Below are 13,551 nucleotides of genomic sequence, written 5' to 3' on the forward strand. Positions count from 1 at the left end.
ATGAGCTCTGCCATTGACCTACACCATCCTAAGAAATGGTCTGTAAAAGAAACCCAGATATTTGGTGCTACCTGAGTAACAGATAAATTAGAGAACTGCATCGGGATAACTGTTTGTAAGCTGAGCGCCTAAGAACCAGCCAAGTTCCTCGAGCAGAGACAGCACTCAACGGACTCAACTTGCAGGACCAGAGGACTGCGCCCCAGTCCTGCAGTCCCGCTCCCCAAGCAAACGCCCAATCTCACTTCTCCAGAGTGGACGTCTACGAGGAGTGTCCGCCCTCGTTGGTCACTTGGCATCTAACCCCAGATGTGCGTGGGGGATCGGACAAAGCCTAGACTCGCAAAGCTGACGACCCTCCCCGCACTGGCCAACCTGGGGTTACCCCGGACGCTGAGGGAACCACGCGGGCTGGGCTTCAACCTTGGCCGAGCATCAGATTCGCCTGAGAAGGCTTTAAAAACTGTCAGCGGCATCACCCAGTCGCTCCGATTCAGTTTCGCGGTGGGGGCCCCGACACCAGTCTGACGGAGCCGGGGAGCGACAACGCCGGACGCCGCCCCACACTCTGCAGGTCTACCCCCTGCCGGCCAGCCCGGCGCCCGCCAAGCTCCCCACGCGGGAGCAGGGCCAGAACGCTCCAGCACAAGTCCTGCGCCCGCCGCCCGCGCTAGCCTCCCACGCCCGCCAAAATGGTCTCCCGCGAGACCGCCCCTCGGCTCCGCCCCCTGCCCCGCCACCTAAGGGAGGATTCCCTCTCCAGCTGGTTCCCCGCCCACACAAAGGCGAGATCTGGAACGGCTCTTTCCACCAGCCAATCATTTCCGTCAGCCAGTCACCACCAGCTCCTCCGCATCTCCTTCGCCCTCTTCCGTGCGCAGTGTCACACGGAACTCGCCCTACAGCTAAGGGTTACCCGCGTTCCCGCCTCAGTGGGCTGCGCAGGCGCAACCTGGTTTAGCGGCGCGCAGGCGCAAACTTGCGAACGGCTGTAAGGAAGAGGAATGGATGGTTCCGCGCGTCTGCGGAGGGAGTGGCTCCTCCAGTTTGGCCAAGTCCGCAGTGGAAGCTTGAGTAGGAGTGCTGCACAGGAAGGTGCAGTTCGCCTCTGCAGCTGCACTTGTCGCTAGGGTGTGTTGGAGCGCAGGCAAAGGTTCAGAGTAGGGAAGGGGTCCTAACAGCCTTTGTTTCGAGGAAGGAGACGTCTGTAGCTGGGAAGGAGGGGTTGTTCCCAGCCTGTCAGACCTGCACACAGGCGCCTTGCAGCTGAGGAAAGGGTCCCCGGGCAAGAAAGTACCTGGTGGCTGTGCCTGCTGGCTCCTGTACTTCTGTGGCAGCAAGCTCCATTAATCTGACCCGAAAATGTTTCTGCCAGGATAGTTGTGGATGCCTGGAATCTAGAGTCGAACCCAGAAACCCAAACCTTATTTCCTCTAAGAAAATTCGAGTTCAGCCCAGGACCTGATCAAGGGTTACAAGGCTGCTTAGAGACAGATGTTCAACAAGAACTAAAGTCTTCTTGCACGGCATTGCTATTTTCCACCGTGCTGAGTGGAACACATGCTAAATGGAGCTCCATAAATTTACCATTTCTCCTCAAACTCTTGCTCTCCTCCATATGTCATCTCCCCAGTCGTGGACCTAGGGTCAGTTTCTTGTATGGCCCCTAAGAAAATTCAGCATTCCAGTTGACCTCTCCCTGTCCCACACCTGAAGGAGATCTAAACGCTTAACTAGTGGATCTGGTTGTCATGTTTACTTTTGGTCATATGGCTAGTTTCCAGTTTGGGGCAATTATGAACAATGCTGCCATGAATAATTTTGTAAATGTCTTTTTGTAGAATATATATATATATTTCTGTTACCTTTATATGTAGGAGTGGAGTTGCTGGTTCATAAGGCATGCATGTGTTCAATTTTAGATGCGAACCGTGGGAGGTTTCTAGAATAATGGCTCCCTAAATGTGTGCTTGTCCTAATCTCCGGAACCTGTGAGTATATTGGGCTACATGGCAAAAGAGAATTGAGGTTGCTAATCAGCTGACTTTAAAATAGGGAGATTATTCTGGATTGTCCAAGTGGGCCTAATTTAATCACAAGGATCCTTAAAAGAGGAGGGAGGCAGGAGGAGGAGAATAAGAGAAATAGTCGTATGAAAAAGACTGGGTGGACTTCATGACCCTGGCTTTGAAGATGGAAGGAGGCAATGAGCCAAGAAAGTGGGTATCTTCTAGAAGATGGAAAAGACAAGGAAATGGATTCTCCTCTCCCCAGAAGGAACTTAGCTCTGAGACTTCCAGAAATGTAGGATAATAAATATTTGTTTCAGCCACAATGTTTGTGATAATTTGTTACAGCAGCAGGAAACTGATAACACTGCCAAACTTTTCCAAAGTAATTTTATCAATTCATACACTTTGAGAGCTTTGAAAAAAATGTCCATACTTTACCCTCACACCACACTCACTGAACTGGAATCTCTGGATAAGCCCAGAAAAAAGAATGTTTTTTTAATTAGGTGATTCTGCTGCATCTTGAAGGTTGAGAACTATTTGTCTAAATCCTTAAATCTAAATTTATTTCTCATCATTGAAGAACAGAGTGGCAGCGATTTGGCCACAAGATAAAAGCAGTTCTAGAAAAGATTTGTTCCAGGTAGTGGAAGGGTTCCTCTCCCTTGTCTGCTCAGAGTTAACATAGCTAATCTTTTACAGTTAACTCGTTGAACAATCAGTTTCTACTAATACAATTCATAAAGGAGCATTAAGACTAAGAAGATTGCAGAAGATTTTTCTTTAACATGCTTATGAAGTGGCTCCTTGAAACATTGCCGCATCTTGGCACGTTCACCTTCATGGAGAACTTGACCCCAAGAGCTGATAGTACTTGCAATTCCTCAGAAAGAAGGAGTTGGAGAAGTGGGGAAACAGCTAGCCTGGCTCGTTGAGTTGTGCAATCCTTCCAGCTCTTTGTGCTGAGGCTGCAGCAGGCAGTTGACCCTTGGGCCATGACCCTGGGGGAATCCTGAACAAGAAGGTGGTTTTCTTAGAGGTTGGGCTGCAGGTGGAGGCTCTGGACAGGGTGTCCCTTCATTTCCTTAAGGATATTCTTCAGAAGAAAGGTAAGTGAACTTCTTACATTGCATCCAGGGATCCTGGAGTCAACTTACTTGGTAGTGATACCACCAACTGCTGGGCCCCCCTTGGCAACAAATTCAAAAGTCCTGAGAAGCCCTGGGCAGTTTTCATTAAAAATATGTCATCTAAAAAGAAACAAAATTGAGTTACTTGTAGTGAGGTGGATGGACTTAGAGTCTGTCACACAGAGTGAAGTAAGTCAGAAAGAGAAAAACAAGTACCGTATGCTAACACATATATATGGAATCTAAAAAAACAAAAAGTGGTTATGAAAAACCTAGGGGCAGGACAGGAATAAAGACGCAGACGTAGAGAATGGACTTGAGGACACGGGGAGGGGGAAGGATAAGCTGGAACAAAGTGAGAGAGTGGCATGGACGTATATACACTACCAAATGTAAAATAGATAGCTAGTGGGAAGCAGCCGCATAGCACAGGGAGATTAGCTTGGTGCTTTGTGACCACCTAGAGGGGTGGGATAGGGAGGGTGGGAGGGAGACGCAAGAGGGAGGGGATATGGGGATATATGTATATGTATAGCTGATTCACTTTGTTATACAGCAGAAACTAACACACCATTGTAAAGCAATTATACTCCAATAAAGATGTTAAAATATATATATATATATATATATGTCATCAAAAGGAATGAAGAGTGAGCCAGTGTTCAAACTATAAACTAGTAGAAGCTAACAGTTCAAGTACTTTCCTGACTAGTGTCAAATGTCACTGTTTCCCTTTAAAATTTGAAATACTCCATGGCATGCTGAGCTCCAGAGTGCCTTGGCACACATTTGAGACCCATGGCTGTCATTTTAGAAGTTGTTCTCATCTTTTCCTTGAATGAGTATTCAAGATAACCATTTTCTTCCAAAGTGTTACTTTTATAAGGTCCAGTGAAACTTCACACCTTCCACCCTGAAGATCCCTCTAAAACTAAGCCCCACAGGAGTCCTTTTCAAATGACCACAGCAGGCGCTGAGTGTCCACAGGCCTGTTCAGATTCTGACCTGTTCCTACAGAGGACATCTTGGATAAATCTAAAACTACCTTGGAAGATGAGCAGTTTCCTATTCTAAATGAAAAAATTAGAGATTATATATTTAAAAACATTCCATTAACTTAGATATCGGCCTACATCTAGCAAAACTGGCAGACACTATTAAATACTAAGAAAATTAAAAATACAATATAGTCTATTGCACATTTTTAAGAATTCTTAATGACTTTCCTACCCTTCAACATTTCATATCTGATTTTCAAACTCTCAGTGAATCAAATAGATAATATAGATTCAAATTATAGAATATAACTTTACCTAGATTCATAAGGGGGTATACCCAAAAAACCACTCATTCTAGAAACAGGCCATTAACTATAGATATAAATTTTCCAACTAAGAACAAGTTTTGATTAATATCCTGCTTAAAATACAGTTAATAAATATAATTAGATATATATATTATACTATATATTACAATTAACAATCCAGACTAGACCACAAATAAATGTACAAAACACGATTACAACAAAGAAAAGTTAATTGCCAAATATCAAAGGAGAGAAGAGATTTAAGTGAAAAGTTTCAAATGTGTTTTGTTCATAACGTAGCCATATTCAAGATGCTGGAGGAAATGTCCATGTCTGCTGAGTTCTGGTTGGCAGAAATTCTTTATTCATTATCCTATCCAGTCTCACACGCAGAAGCAATCTTTGATTTGTCAGATGCTTCATATACTTGTATAATAAGCCTTAGGTGATTGATGATTTTCTTGTCTGCTGTTTTCATGTTAAATCCCAACATCTTCATAATAGTTTCTCTAAAGTCAACAAGTTACAAAGAACCACAAAAATCAAGACATGTCATTAGTTTTGCTCACCTACTTAACTATGTACAATGAAATTGTTACTAGAAATTTAGTTTTATTAAACATTTCTTTATGAAGTGTACATTATTCTACGTTCAAATGTATTTTTAAGCAAAAAAAAATTACAAGAATTCTAAAATTACCTTTGCATTTTAAGGTTTGTTTTCATTTTTACAATCTTATAGACTAAACCTAATTTTATTGCTGCTTGTTTTTCATCCATGAGGTAATTATTTTTTGGACTTCTGATTTGCTGTAGGTAATAGCCATCCTCTAAATACATATCTCTCCACCCATTCTCTAAAAACTATAGTGATCAACAAGGAGAGCAAATAAAACTCTCCATAAATCATGCCTAAAGCACAAGTAAAGAATACCACAGACTTCAGTTTTCATGTAAGTGGGGAAATAAATATTCTAAACCAACAGAGGCAGCTCCAGAGCCCACGCTGGAGTATGCAGTTAGTTTCCTCTGGTGTCCCGGAAAAAGGACAGTTCATAAAGGGGGAAATGCGAAGAACAAGTCTGAGACCTGATGAATCAGAATACCGGCAACTGGGGAAGGAAAAGAAAGGGGCTTAGAAGCATGTGAGAGCAGAAACGGCCGATCTAGAGGGCAAGGTTTCTGAGCAGAGAGGGAGCTACTTGGAAGGGTGAGGTGTTCCCTAGAGGCTTCGTGACAAGGGAAAAGAAAAAAAGCAAGCACTGGAAATTAAGGGACCTATATAAACAAGAGAGTATTGCAAAAACAGACATCACATAAACCCCCACCCCAAAATAAAAGGCTTTACTTCCTAAGTAAACTTTAGCAACTGCACTCACCGTGTCAACAGAAGAGGATGGTACTGAGTTAAGAAGCCCAGTAAGTATACCCTGCCCCCTAAGTACCCTGAGGCAGAAACACCTGAAATTGAGAGGGCAGGGCAATCAAAGGGATTTTAAAGTGAATAGGTAAATGGCAAATATCCATTTTAAATTGTTATGAGAAGAAAACAGAAAAGCAGTATCATCCAAACTGTTCCGGTGGTGAAAATACTCCCCCCAGAAAAACTGCCATGAAGCAGAGGCAACATGTTTGACAACACCTGATATGAATTAAATATCAATTAAACAAGGATTTGCAGACATGGGGAAAAAACACCTTTTGAATCAGAAATGCAATAATTTGGAGGGACTTCCCTGGCTGTCCAGTGGTTAAGACTCTGCACTTCCACTGCAGGGGACAGGGGTTAGATCCCAGGTCGGGGAACTAAGATCCAGCATGCTGCCGCAGCCAAACAAAAAAGCAATAATTTGGAATAGAAATGGACAAAAAAAATATCTACATGCCTAATGGATAAGAAAGATGTGATGATTAAACACAAGCAAGAACAAGACATCTCAGAAATGAAGAGTAAACTACAGAATGCCCAAAGAAGAGATCAGAATGAAAATATAGTAAGGGAGGGACACTGGGAGAAGAATAAAAACAATTAAGAAAATGAATATGCAGAAGTTAAAAAAGAGAAAAAAAAGAAAATGGTAATATCATGACTTTTGGTTTTAAGAATCTCTTAAGGAAATTCATTAAAGTTTCATGTTTCTTAAGAAACATGTATGGAGGTGTGACATGTAATCCCACAATAGCCCCAAATTATCATTTAGGCTTTAGAAAATTCTCTTAAAATATCTGCTTTATAAATCTAGTGAGAATCTAAGCAAGTTTAGAAGCACTACCCTCTTGTCCAAGAACGTGATCCAGCCCCAAAAAAATGGTTTCCCCTGAACTTTCATTTTCTCTCATCCCTACCCTCCTTGTCTTTGGTTAGTCAGAGGATGTGTACACAAACCTAAGCTGTGATAATCATACATCCCATCCCTTGCCACTGTGAATTCACTAAGGATAGGCATTTGACCTAAGCTGGGCTTGTAAGACCCTTTCTTGGGATTCTCTCTCCTGTCACAGAAAATCTAACTGTAAAACTCTGTGGCTGTCAGTCAGACAGACAAGTTAACAGAGAGCTGCCAAGAAGAAGGTGAGAAAGGCCTTATATTGAAGATTCCAGGTGCTGATCCGTGGCCCAGGTGCATCCCTGCCTTCTCAGAGCTCTGGTTGTTTAACTGCCTTTGATTCCACAAGCCAATCAATTCTCTTTTGTCTAAGGTAGAGTCTAAATTGAGGTGGGTGTTTATCACTTCAACTTAAATAATCTTAATATAGTAATTAAAAAAAAAAAAAACAAACACCTCTTCTTGTTGTCCCGGTACTTCTTCAAGTGTGCTCTTTGCTGTGCAGAGCTCAGGAGTGACAGTTTCTAACATTTGATGGGCCCTCTCTTTGTCCCACCTTACGTCTTGCTCAGCAGAGTCTACTGTAGTTTTCAAGTCTGTTTCCATAACTGCCTTCCCTTTCATTGCTTCAACTTTTGTTAAAGATTGCCTGAGCTTCTCAATTGTTTTGTCCTGTGAGGGTATAAGGTTGGGGGAAAGGGAGATGACTGTGATGAAAACTCCTCTAAATAACAGGCATGATACATAATAACTCATGCTTTTTTTTCTTCTTTTTCTTTTTTCTTTCTTTTTTTTTGGAAGAGCTAGATAATGGAAAAGAAAGAAAATGCCACAATTTATGAATTAAGAGGACATTTCTCCACCATCATGCTCATCAATAACCAACAGTTACTGAGCACTTTTATAAACTAGGCACTTGGGATTTAAAGAGGTTTAACACATGTTCCATGTCCTCAAAAGTCTTACAGTCTGTGCTAATCAAACACAGAAATAGAGAAAATAACTGGCTGCAATAAGAGAAATATTCTTGATAATCAACTGGCAAAAAAAAGTTGATCAGTAAGTATCTAGTGTATATTTGGTTTCAAGCGTAAAATGTATGTTTGAAATACTACAACTGAAGCTTGATATAGAGAAGATCCAAAGAGCATCCCCCCAAAAATCACTAAAACTTTTAACCATTAACCCAATAAGAAAGACAAAAGTATGACTGAAATAAAAAGCAAGAGATCTAGATACCTAACATTTAGAATACCAGTTACCTTTGAGGAGGATACCTGGGGCCTTCAGTGGGATTGATAATACTCTGATTCTTAAAATGAGTGGTAGATTTGCGGCATCTAATTTTATTATTCTATATGCTTTAATATTATATATATAGTCTTTTATATGTATGTAAAATAATTTTAATGTTAATTTTTAAAGTTCAATGAGAAACATGCAGCAAAAATAGAAACAGACCAAAGCTTAAGTGAATTTTTGAAAGCCTCATTTCTTTTACTTACTTTAAGGACATTTACTCTTGTCAGTTGAGTTTTCATATTTTTATTTGACAATTTCAAGTCACTGAGCTGTTTCTGAAGTTTATGAATTTTCTCCTTTAATCTTTGAGTTGTAACAACCTTCAAATTCTGCTGAATATTCAGTAATATTTCTTGCTTGTTGTCTTTCTCTAGCTGCTTGAACGTTTTGCCATGCTCCATCTGGGAAATCTTAGTCTGGGAGTTTTCCTTTACAGAAATCAACAATATTAGAATAAAGAAGTTATGCTTTAAGATGGTGTTCTACACTAGCATACCAGATCTACTCTAGACTGACAAATTGTAGACTTAATTCTTACATAAGTAGAATAGTTTTCACCATAAATATGCATTATTAAAATAATCCAGAAAATAAAATATGACAATAAAAGTGACGGCTTAAGGCTAACAAGGGTACAGTTAAGTAGACAATGTTATAAACACCAGGTGATAGTAGAGATTAGTTCAACTTTTCTAAGAATGTATTATAAGGAAATAATAAAATGTTTAGATAAAGACTCAAGGACAAAGATATTCTATACAACATTATTCATAACATGAAGAAATAAAAACAATGCAAATATCAAAAAAATAGTTAAATAAATTACATGTGATTGATTATACATTCATTATAAATAAAGTTTTCAAAAATATTTACTAAGAGAAAGTACTAATGATATAGTTAAATGACAGAAGCAGGATGAAGAAAAAATATGCTATCTCAATTATGTTAAAATATTCTTGGAAAATAATCATAGGAAGATATACCTATATGTTAACACGGGTTATCTCAAAGTGGTAGAAATACTGGTTGTTTTAATTGTATTCTTTCTACTGTTCTGTACTTTATAAAGTTACTACCTGAAAAAAAAAGAGAGAGAGAGAGAAGAGGTGTAAGTTTAATAAAGATACCACATATTTTCATTATATATAAACTAAAAATTAGTAAAATATATTGAAAAGAACCACTAGTTCTTTCAAAAAAGAAAACAGATACTTCAGGCAAGACTGGTTAAAGAAGGAAGAGAAAGTGAAAATACACAGTATTAGGAAGGAGATATATGCAGAACTAATGTACATAAATCAATTTTATTAAGGGAAAAAAGTTATTTAAAATGTTATTACAAATGTCTTAATCCATTAAAAGAAATAAAACAAGTAACATATTAAGGAACACGAATGAGAATGGCACCATTTTTCTCAATAACACACTGGAAATTAGAAGACAATGGAGTAATGCCTTCAAATCTCTGTGTGAAAATAAAGTCTAAATTCAACTATCAATTGAGCCTGAAGTTTAAAAAAAAAAAAATTGTCATTTATGCAAGGATTCAAAAATTTTTTTCTCTCCAAGACACCATTTCTTAGGAATCTATTAGAGGATATACCCCAGCAAAATAAGAAAGTAAACCAAAAGAGAGGAAGACAAGAGATTCATGAAACAGTGCAACCTAACCAGGAGACTGGAGAAGAAAAGTCACAGGATTATAGCTGTGCCCAGGCCGACAGAGCAAACAGTCCAGACCGACACAAGAGAATTAAGGACTTTGGATGAGAAAGAATGGGAGATTTTTATAGATTAGAAGATCATCCGATGCAGTATTTGGGGAAAAAATTAATAAGTGAATGTTGAAAATTATACATATGAAAACACAAGAAAAGTATTAACTCTAGGAAAAATAACATGCACTACAAGAAAGAAAAGGTCACAAGAGTATAATACTTGGCATTTTGTAAACACTATTTAGTGTCATAGTGAAGTAAAGGCTGATTATGGATTTAGCTAAAAAATATTGATATAACAATACTGGGAAGATGGAAGGGGGAGTTGGGAAAAAGATAAAACTTCATCTGTCATATAACAGGAAGTCAACAGATAATGTCTAAAATAAATAACTGAAGATACAGCAGTATAAGCAAATTATTCAAAAAAATGGAATTTACTACCAGAAGCAACAGCTAAAGGGGTTAAAAGTAGTTCCCTCTGGGAAATAGGATAGGTGGGGTTACAGAAGTGGGCTGCTGCTTTTCAATAGAAGCCTCTTGGTATATTTAATTTTTTAAAAATGTACATATGTATAATATATACATATAAGTGTAAAAGGTAAAAAAAAAATCTCTTAAATAACTTCAGCTCAAAGAAGAAATGGAAACCAATAGTAAAATTATAAACATATAAAACATAGTAAAAGGACACTTCTTATTAAAATGTATTGGACAAGCCACAGAGGAATATTTATAGGCTTTGCTGCTTTTATGATTTAAAACAAAGGACCAAAAAAAAGCATATTTACATAAAGAAAAAGAGAAATTAGGGGTGTAGATTCAATAAAGATACCATATATTTTCATTACTTGTACATAAAAAATAAACTGGTAAAATGTATAGGAAAAAGAACCATTAGTTCTCTAGAAAGATAAAATAGATGCCCCAGGTAAGCCTGGTTAAGGAGGAAAGAGAGAAAGTAAAATATTGGAAAGGAGAAACATACAGAATGCATAGATATAGAAAAGATGAAAATAATTCTAAACACTACTTTGTAACTCAGTGGCAATAAGTTGAAAACCTAAAAGAAATACATTGTTTCCTAGAAAACAATATAATATTCAACTGTGTCCGGAAAATCCAAGAACTCTAGTAAAGAAAACTATTGGACTTAATAAGTAAATTCAGTAAGGTGGTAGATAATTTTTAAAGATATAAACATATCAAAGGCTTTTATCTATATTAGTAATAATCATTTCAAATTGAAATAGGGAAAATATGCCACTCATAATGGGCAGGAAATCTATAAGAGACCTAGGAGTAAATTTTACAAGAAAAAATTACATGAAGGACTTTTATAGGACTTATATGAAAGAACATGATAAAATCCTATTACAGTACATAAAATAAGATCTGCTAAAGGGAAAGAGGACATGTACCAAATTATCAAAAATTATCAATTTTCAAAAATCATATCATTACAAAACCAACTGAGTAAACTACAAACAATATTTACAAATTGCTACTTTGACAGGTATAAAATTTATATTGAACATTCAACTCATACAGTGTAATCATTAACCTACTTTATTTTTGTCCTCTGTTGTTCCTTTAAATGTATTCTGTGGAGCTAATTCTTCATTTGCATTAACTGAGACTTAGGGCAAGGCCATGTTTTTCCTGATCACTTTCAGTTTGATGTAAAAATTATAACATTACCTTTACTAAAAGGTACCTTTACAATGACAGGTCAAGAAATTATAAAGTAAAAACAACCGAATAGAAATATTAGATATGACAAATATAATAGCTGAAATGAACAACACAATAGATGAGATAAATAGGATGGATAAAGCTGAGAACAAATTGAGTGAGTTGGAAAATCAGACTGAGAAACTCTCTGAGAAGGTGGCAAGAAAGGCAGTACCAATAGGGGTGTGTGTGTGTGTGTGTGTGTCTGTATAGAGAGAAAGATTTGGCTAACACAACTGTGGGGTCTGGCAAGTCCAAAATCGTCAGGGCAGGCTGGCAGGTTGGAGACCCAGGGAAGAGCTGATGTTGCAGCTCAAGTCTGAAGGCAATCCAGAGGTAGAATTCCTCCTCCTCAGGGGACCTCAGTCTTTTCTCTTAAGGGCTTCAACTGCTTGGATGAGGCTCACTCACATTATGGAGAGTAATCTGCTTTACTCAAAGCCTTCTTGTTATGTTAATCACATCTAACATGCAACATCTAGACTGATGTTTGATCAAGCATCAGGGCACCATAGCTTGGTCAAGTTGACACATAAAATTAACCATCATGCAAAGAAATGAAGGATAGAATTAGAATTGCCAACGTTCTGTTAAGAGTCACAGAAGGAGAAAGAGTAGAAAAAGAAGAAAAGTAAAAAAAAAAAAAAAAAACAAAAGAAAGAAATCAAAAGAAAATAGAGGAAAATGTTTAAATAAATAATGGTAAAATTGACAGATGAAAGACTTAGATTTAAAAATTCATGGAGTGCCAAATAAGAGAGATAAGGTAAAACAATATACCTAAGCACATTATAGTGAAATTTAAGAACATTAAAGCAAATGAGAAAAATTTTAAGGTTTCCTGAGAGAAAGAACAGATCACCTACAAAGGAATAAGAATCACATTGTTATCAGACTTTTCAACAGTAACAGAGGATGCAAGGAGATAATTTTAAAGAATTTAATGGAGGAACTTTGAACCTAGAAGTTTATATCCAGCCAAATTGTCATTCAAATATGAGGGCATACTAAAAGTGTAATCAGGCACACATGGTGTCAGAAAGTTTGCCACACAAAGATCCAATTTTTTAAAACTCGCTTGTGGAAATACTCAAATGAGGAGAAAAATCCAGGAGGAGGCTTCAAGAGATATGCAACTAACAGTAATCAAACACGTTGGTCAGATTTGGTGGTTGTCTAAAAAATTAGGACCAAGTAAAAGAAACCAAATAAAAGATATATCATGCAACCATGAACCCCCCAAAAATTGCATTAGTAATCATAATTTCTGAAAACAGAATTGAAGGCAATATTTTATAAAGCACAAAAAAGAGAATGTTTTATAGTGCTTAAAAGAACAGGATAGCAAAATCATCGTAAGCGCATATGCTCCAGTAATCTATAAAACAAAAACTGATAGAACAGCACAGACAAGTGGATGAATCAAAAATTATACTTGGAGGACTTCCCTGGTGGTCCAGTTGTTAAGAATCTACCTGCCAATGCAGGGGATATGGGTTTGAGCCCTAGTCTGGGAAGATCCCACATGCTGCGGAGCAACTAAGCCCGTGTGCCACAACTACTGAGCCCATGCTCTAGAGCCTGTGAGCTGCAACTACTGAGCCCACGTGCTGCAACTACTGTAACCCAAGCGCCTAGAGCCCATGCTCCACAACAGGAGAAGCCACTGCAATGAGAAGCCCGTGCACCTCAACGAAGAGTAGCCCCTGCTCGCCACAACTAGAGAAAGCCCACGCACAGCTATGAAGACCCAGTGCAGCCAAAAATAAATTAAAAAACAAAAACAAAAATTATACTTGAAGAATGTAGCATATCTTTTCCAGAATCAAGTAAACAAATATAATCAGAGGTACAGACAATCTGAACCACGAATAATATGCTTGAGCATTAGCTATTTATAGTGCTTTATACCCAACCAAGAGAGAACACATTCTTTATAAGCACACATGGCACAGCTACCAAAACAGACCAATCACTGGCCATGTAGGAAGCCTCAATAAATTCCCAGGGATCATATAA

At 38.2% G+C, this 13,551-nt stretch overlaps 1 protein-coding gene across 1 annotated transcript in view; it reads right to left on the reverse strand.

The window, feature by feature from the left end:
- Nucleotides 1–4,821: 4,821 nt before the first annotated feature.
- Nucleotides 4,822–13,551, reverse strand: part of LOC118889925 (coiled-coil domain-containing protein 170-like) — a 52,016-nt gene continuing 43,286 nt past the window's right edge. The window contains exons 8-10 of the mRNA XM_036842053.1: nt 8,281–8,505; nt 7,234–7,447; nt 4,822–4,973 (exon numbers count right to left, since the gene is read on the reverse strand). Coding sequence (XP_036697948.1) covers nt 4,822–4,973; nt 7,234–7,447; nt 8,281–8,505 — 591 coding nt within the window. The remainder of the gene's footprint in view (nt 4,974–7,233; nt 7,448–8,280; nt 8,506–13,551) is intronic.

Source organism: Balaenoptera musculus, chromosome 2 (assembly GCF_009873245.2).
Source record: "Balaenoptera musculus isolate JJ_BM4_2016_0621 chromosome 2, mBalMus1.pri.v3, whole genome shotgun sequence".
In the NCBI taxonomy this organism is placed as follows: domain Eukaryota; kingdom Metazoa; phylum Chordata; class Mammalia; order Artiodactyla; family Balaenopteridae; genus Balaenoptera; species Balaenoptera musculus.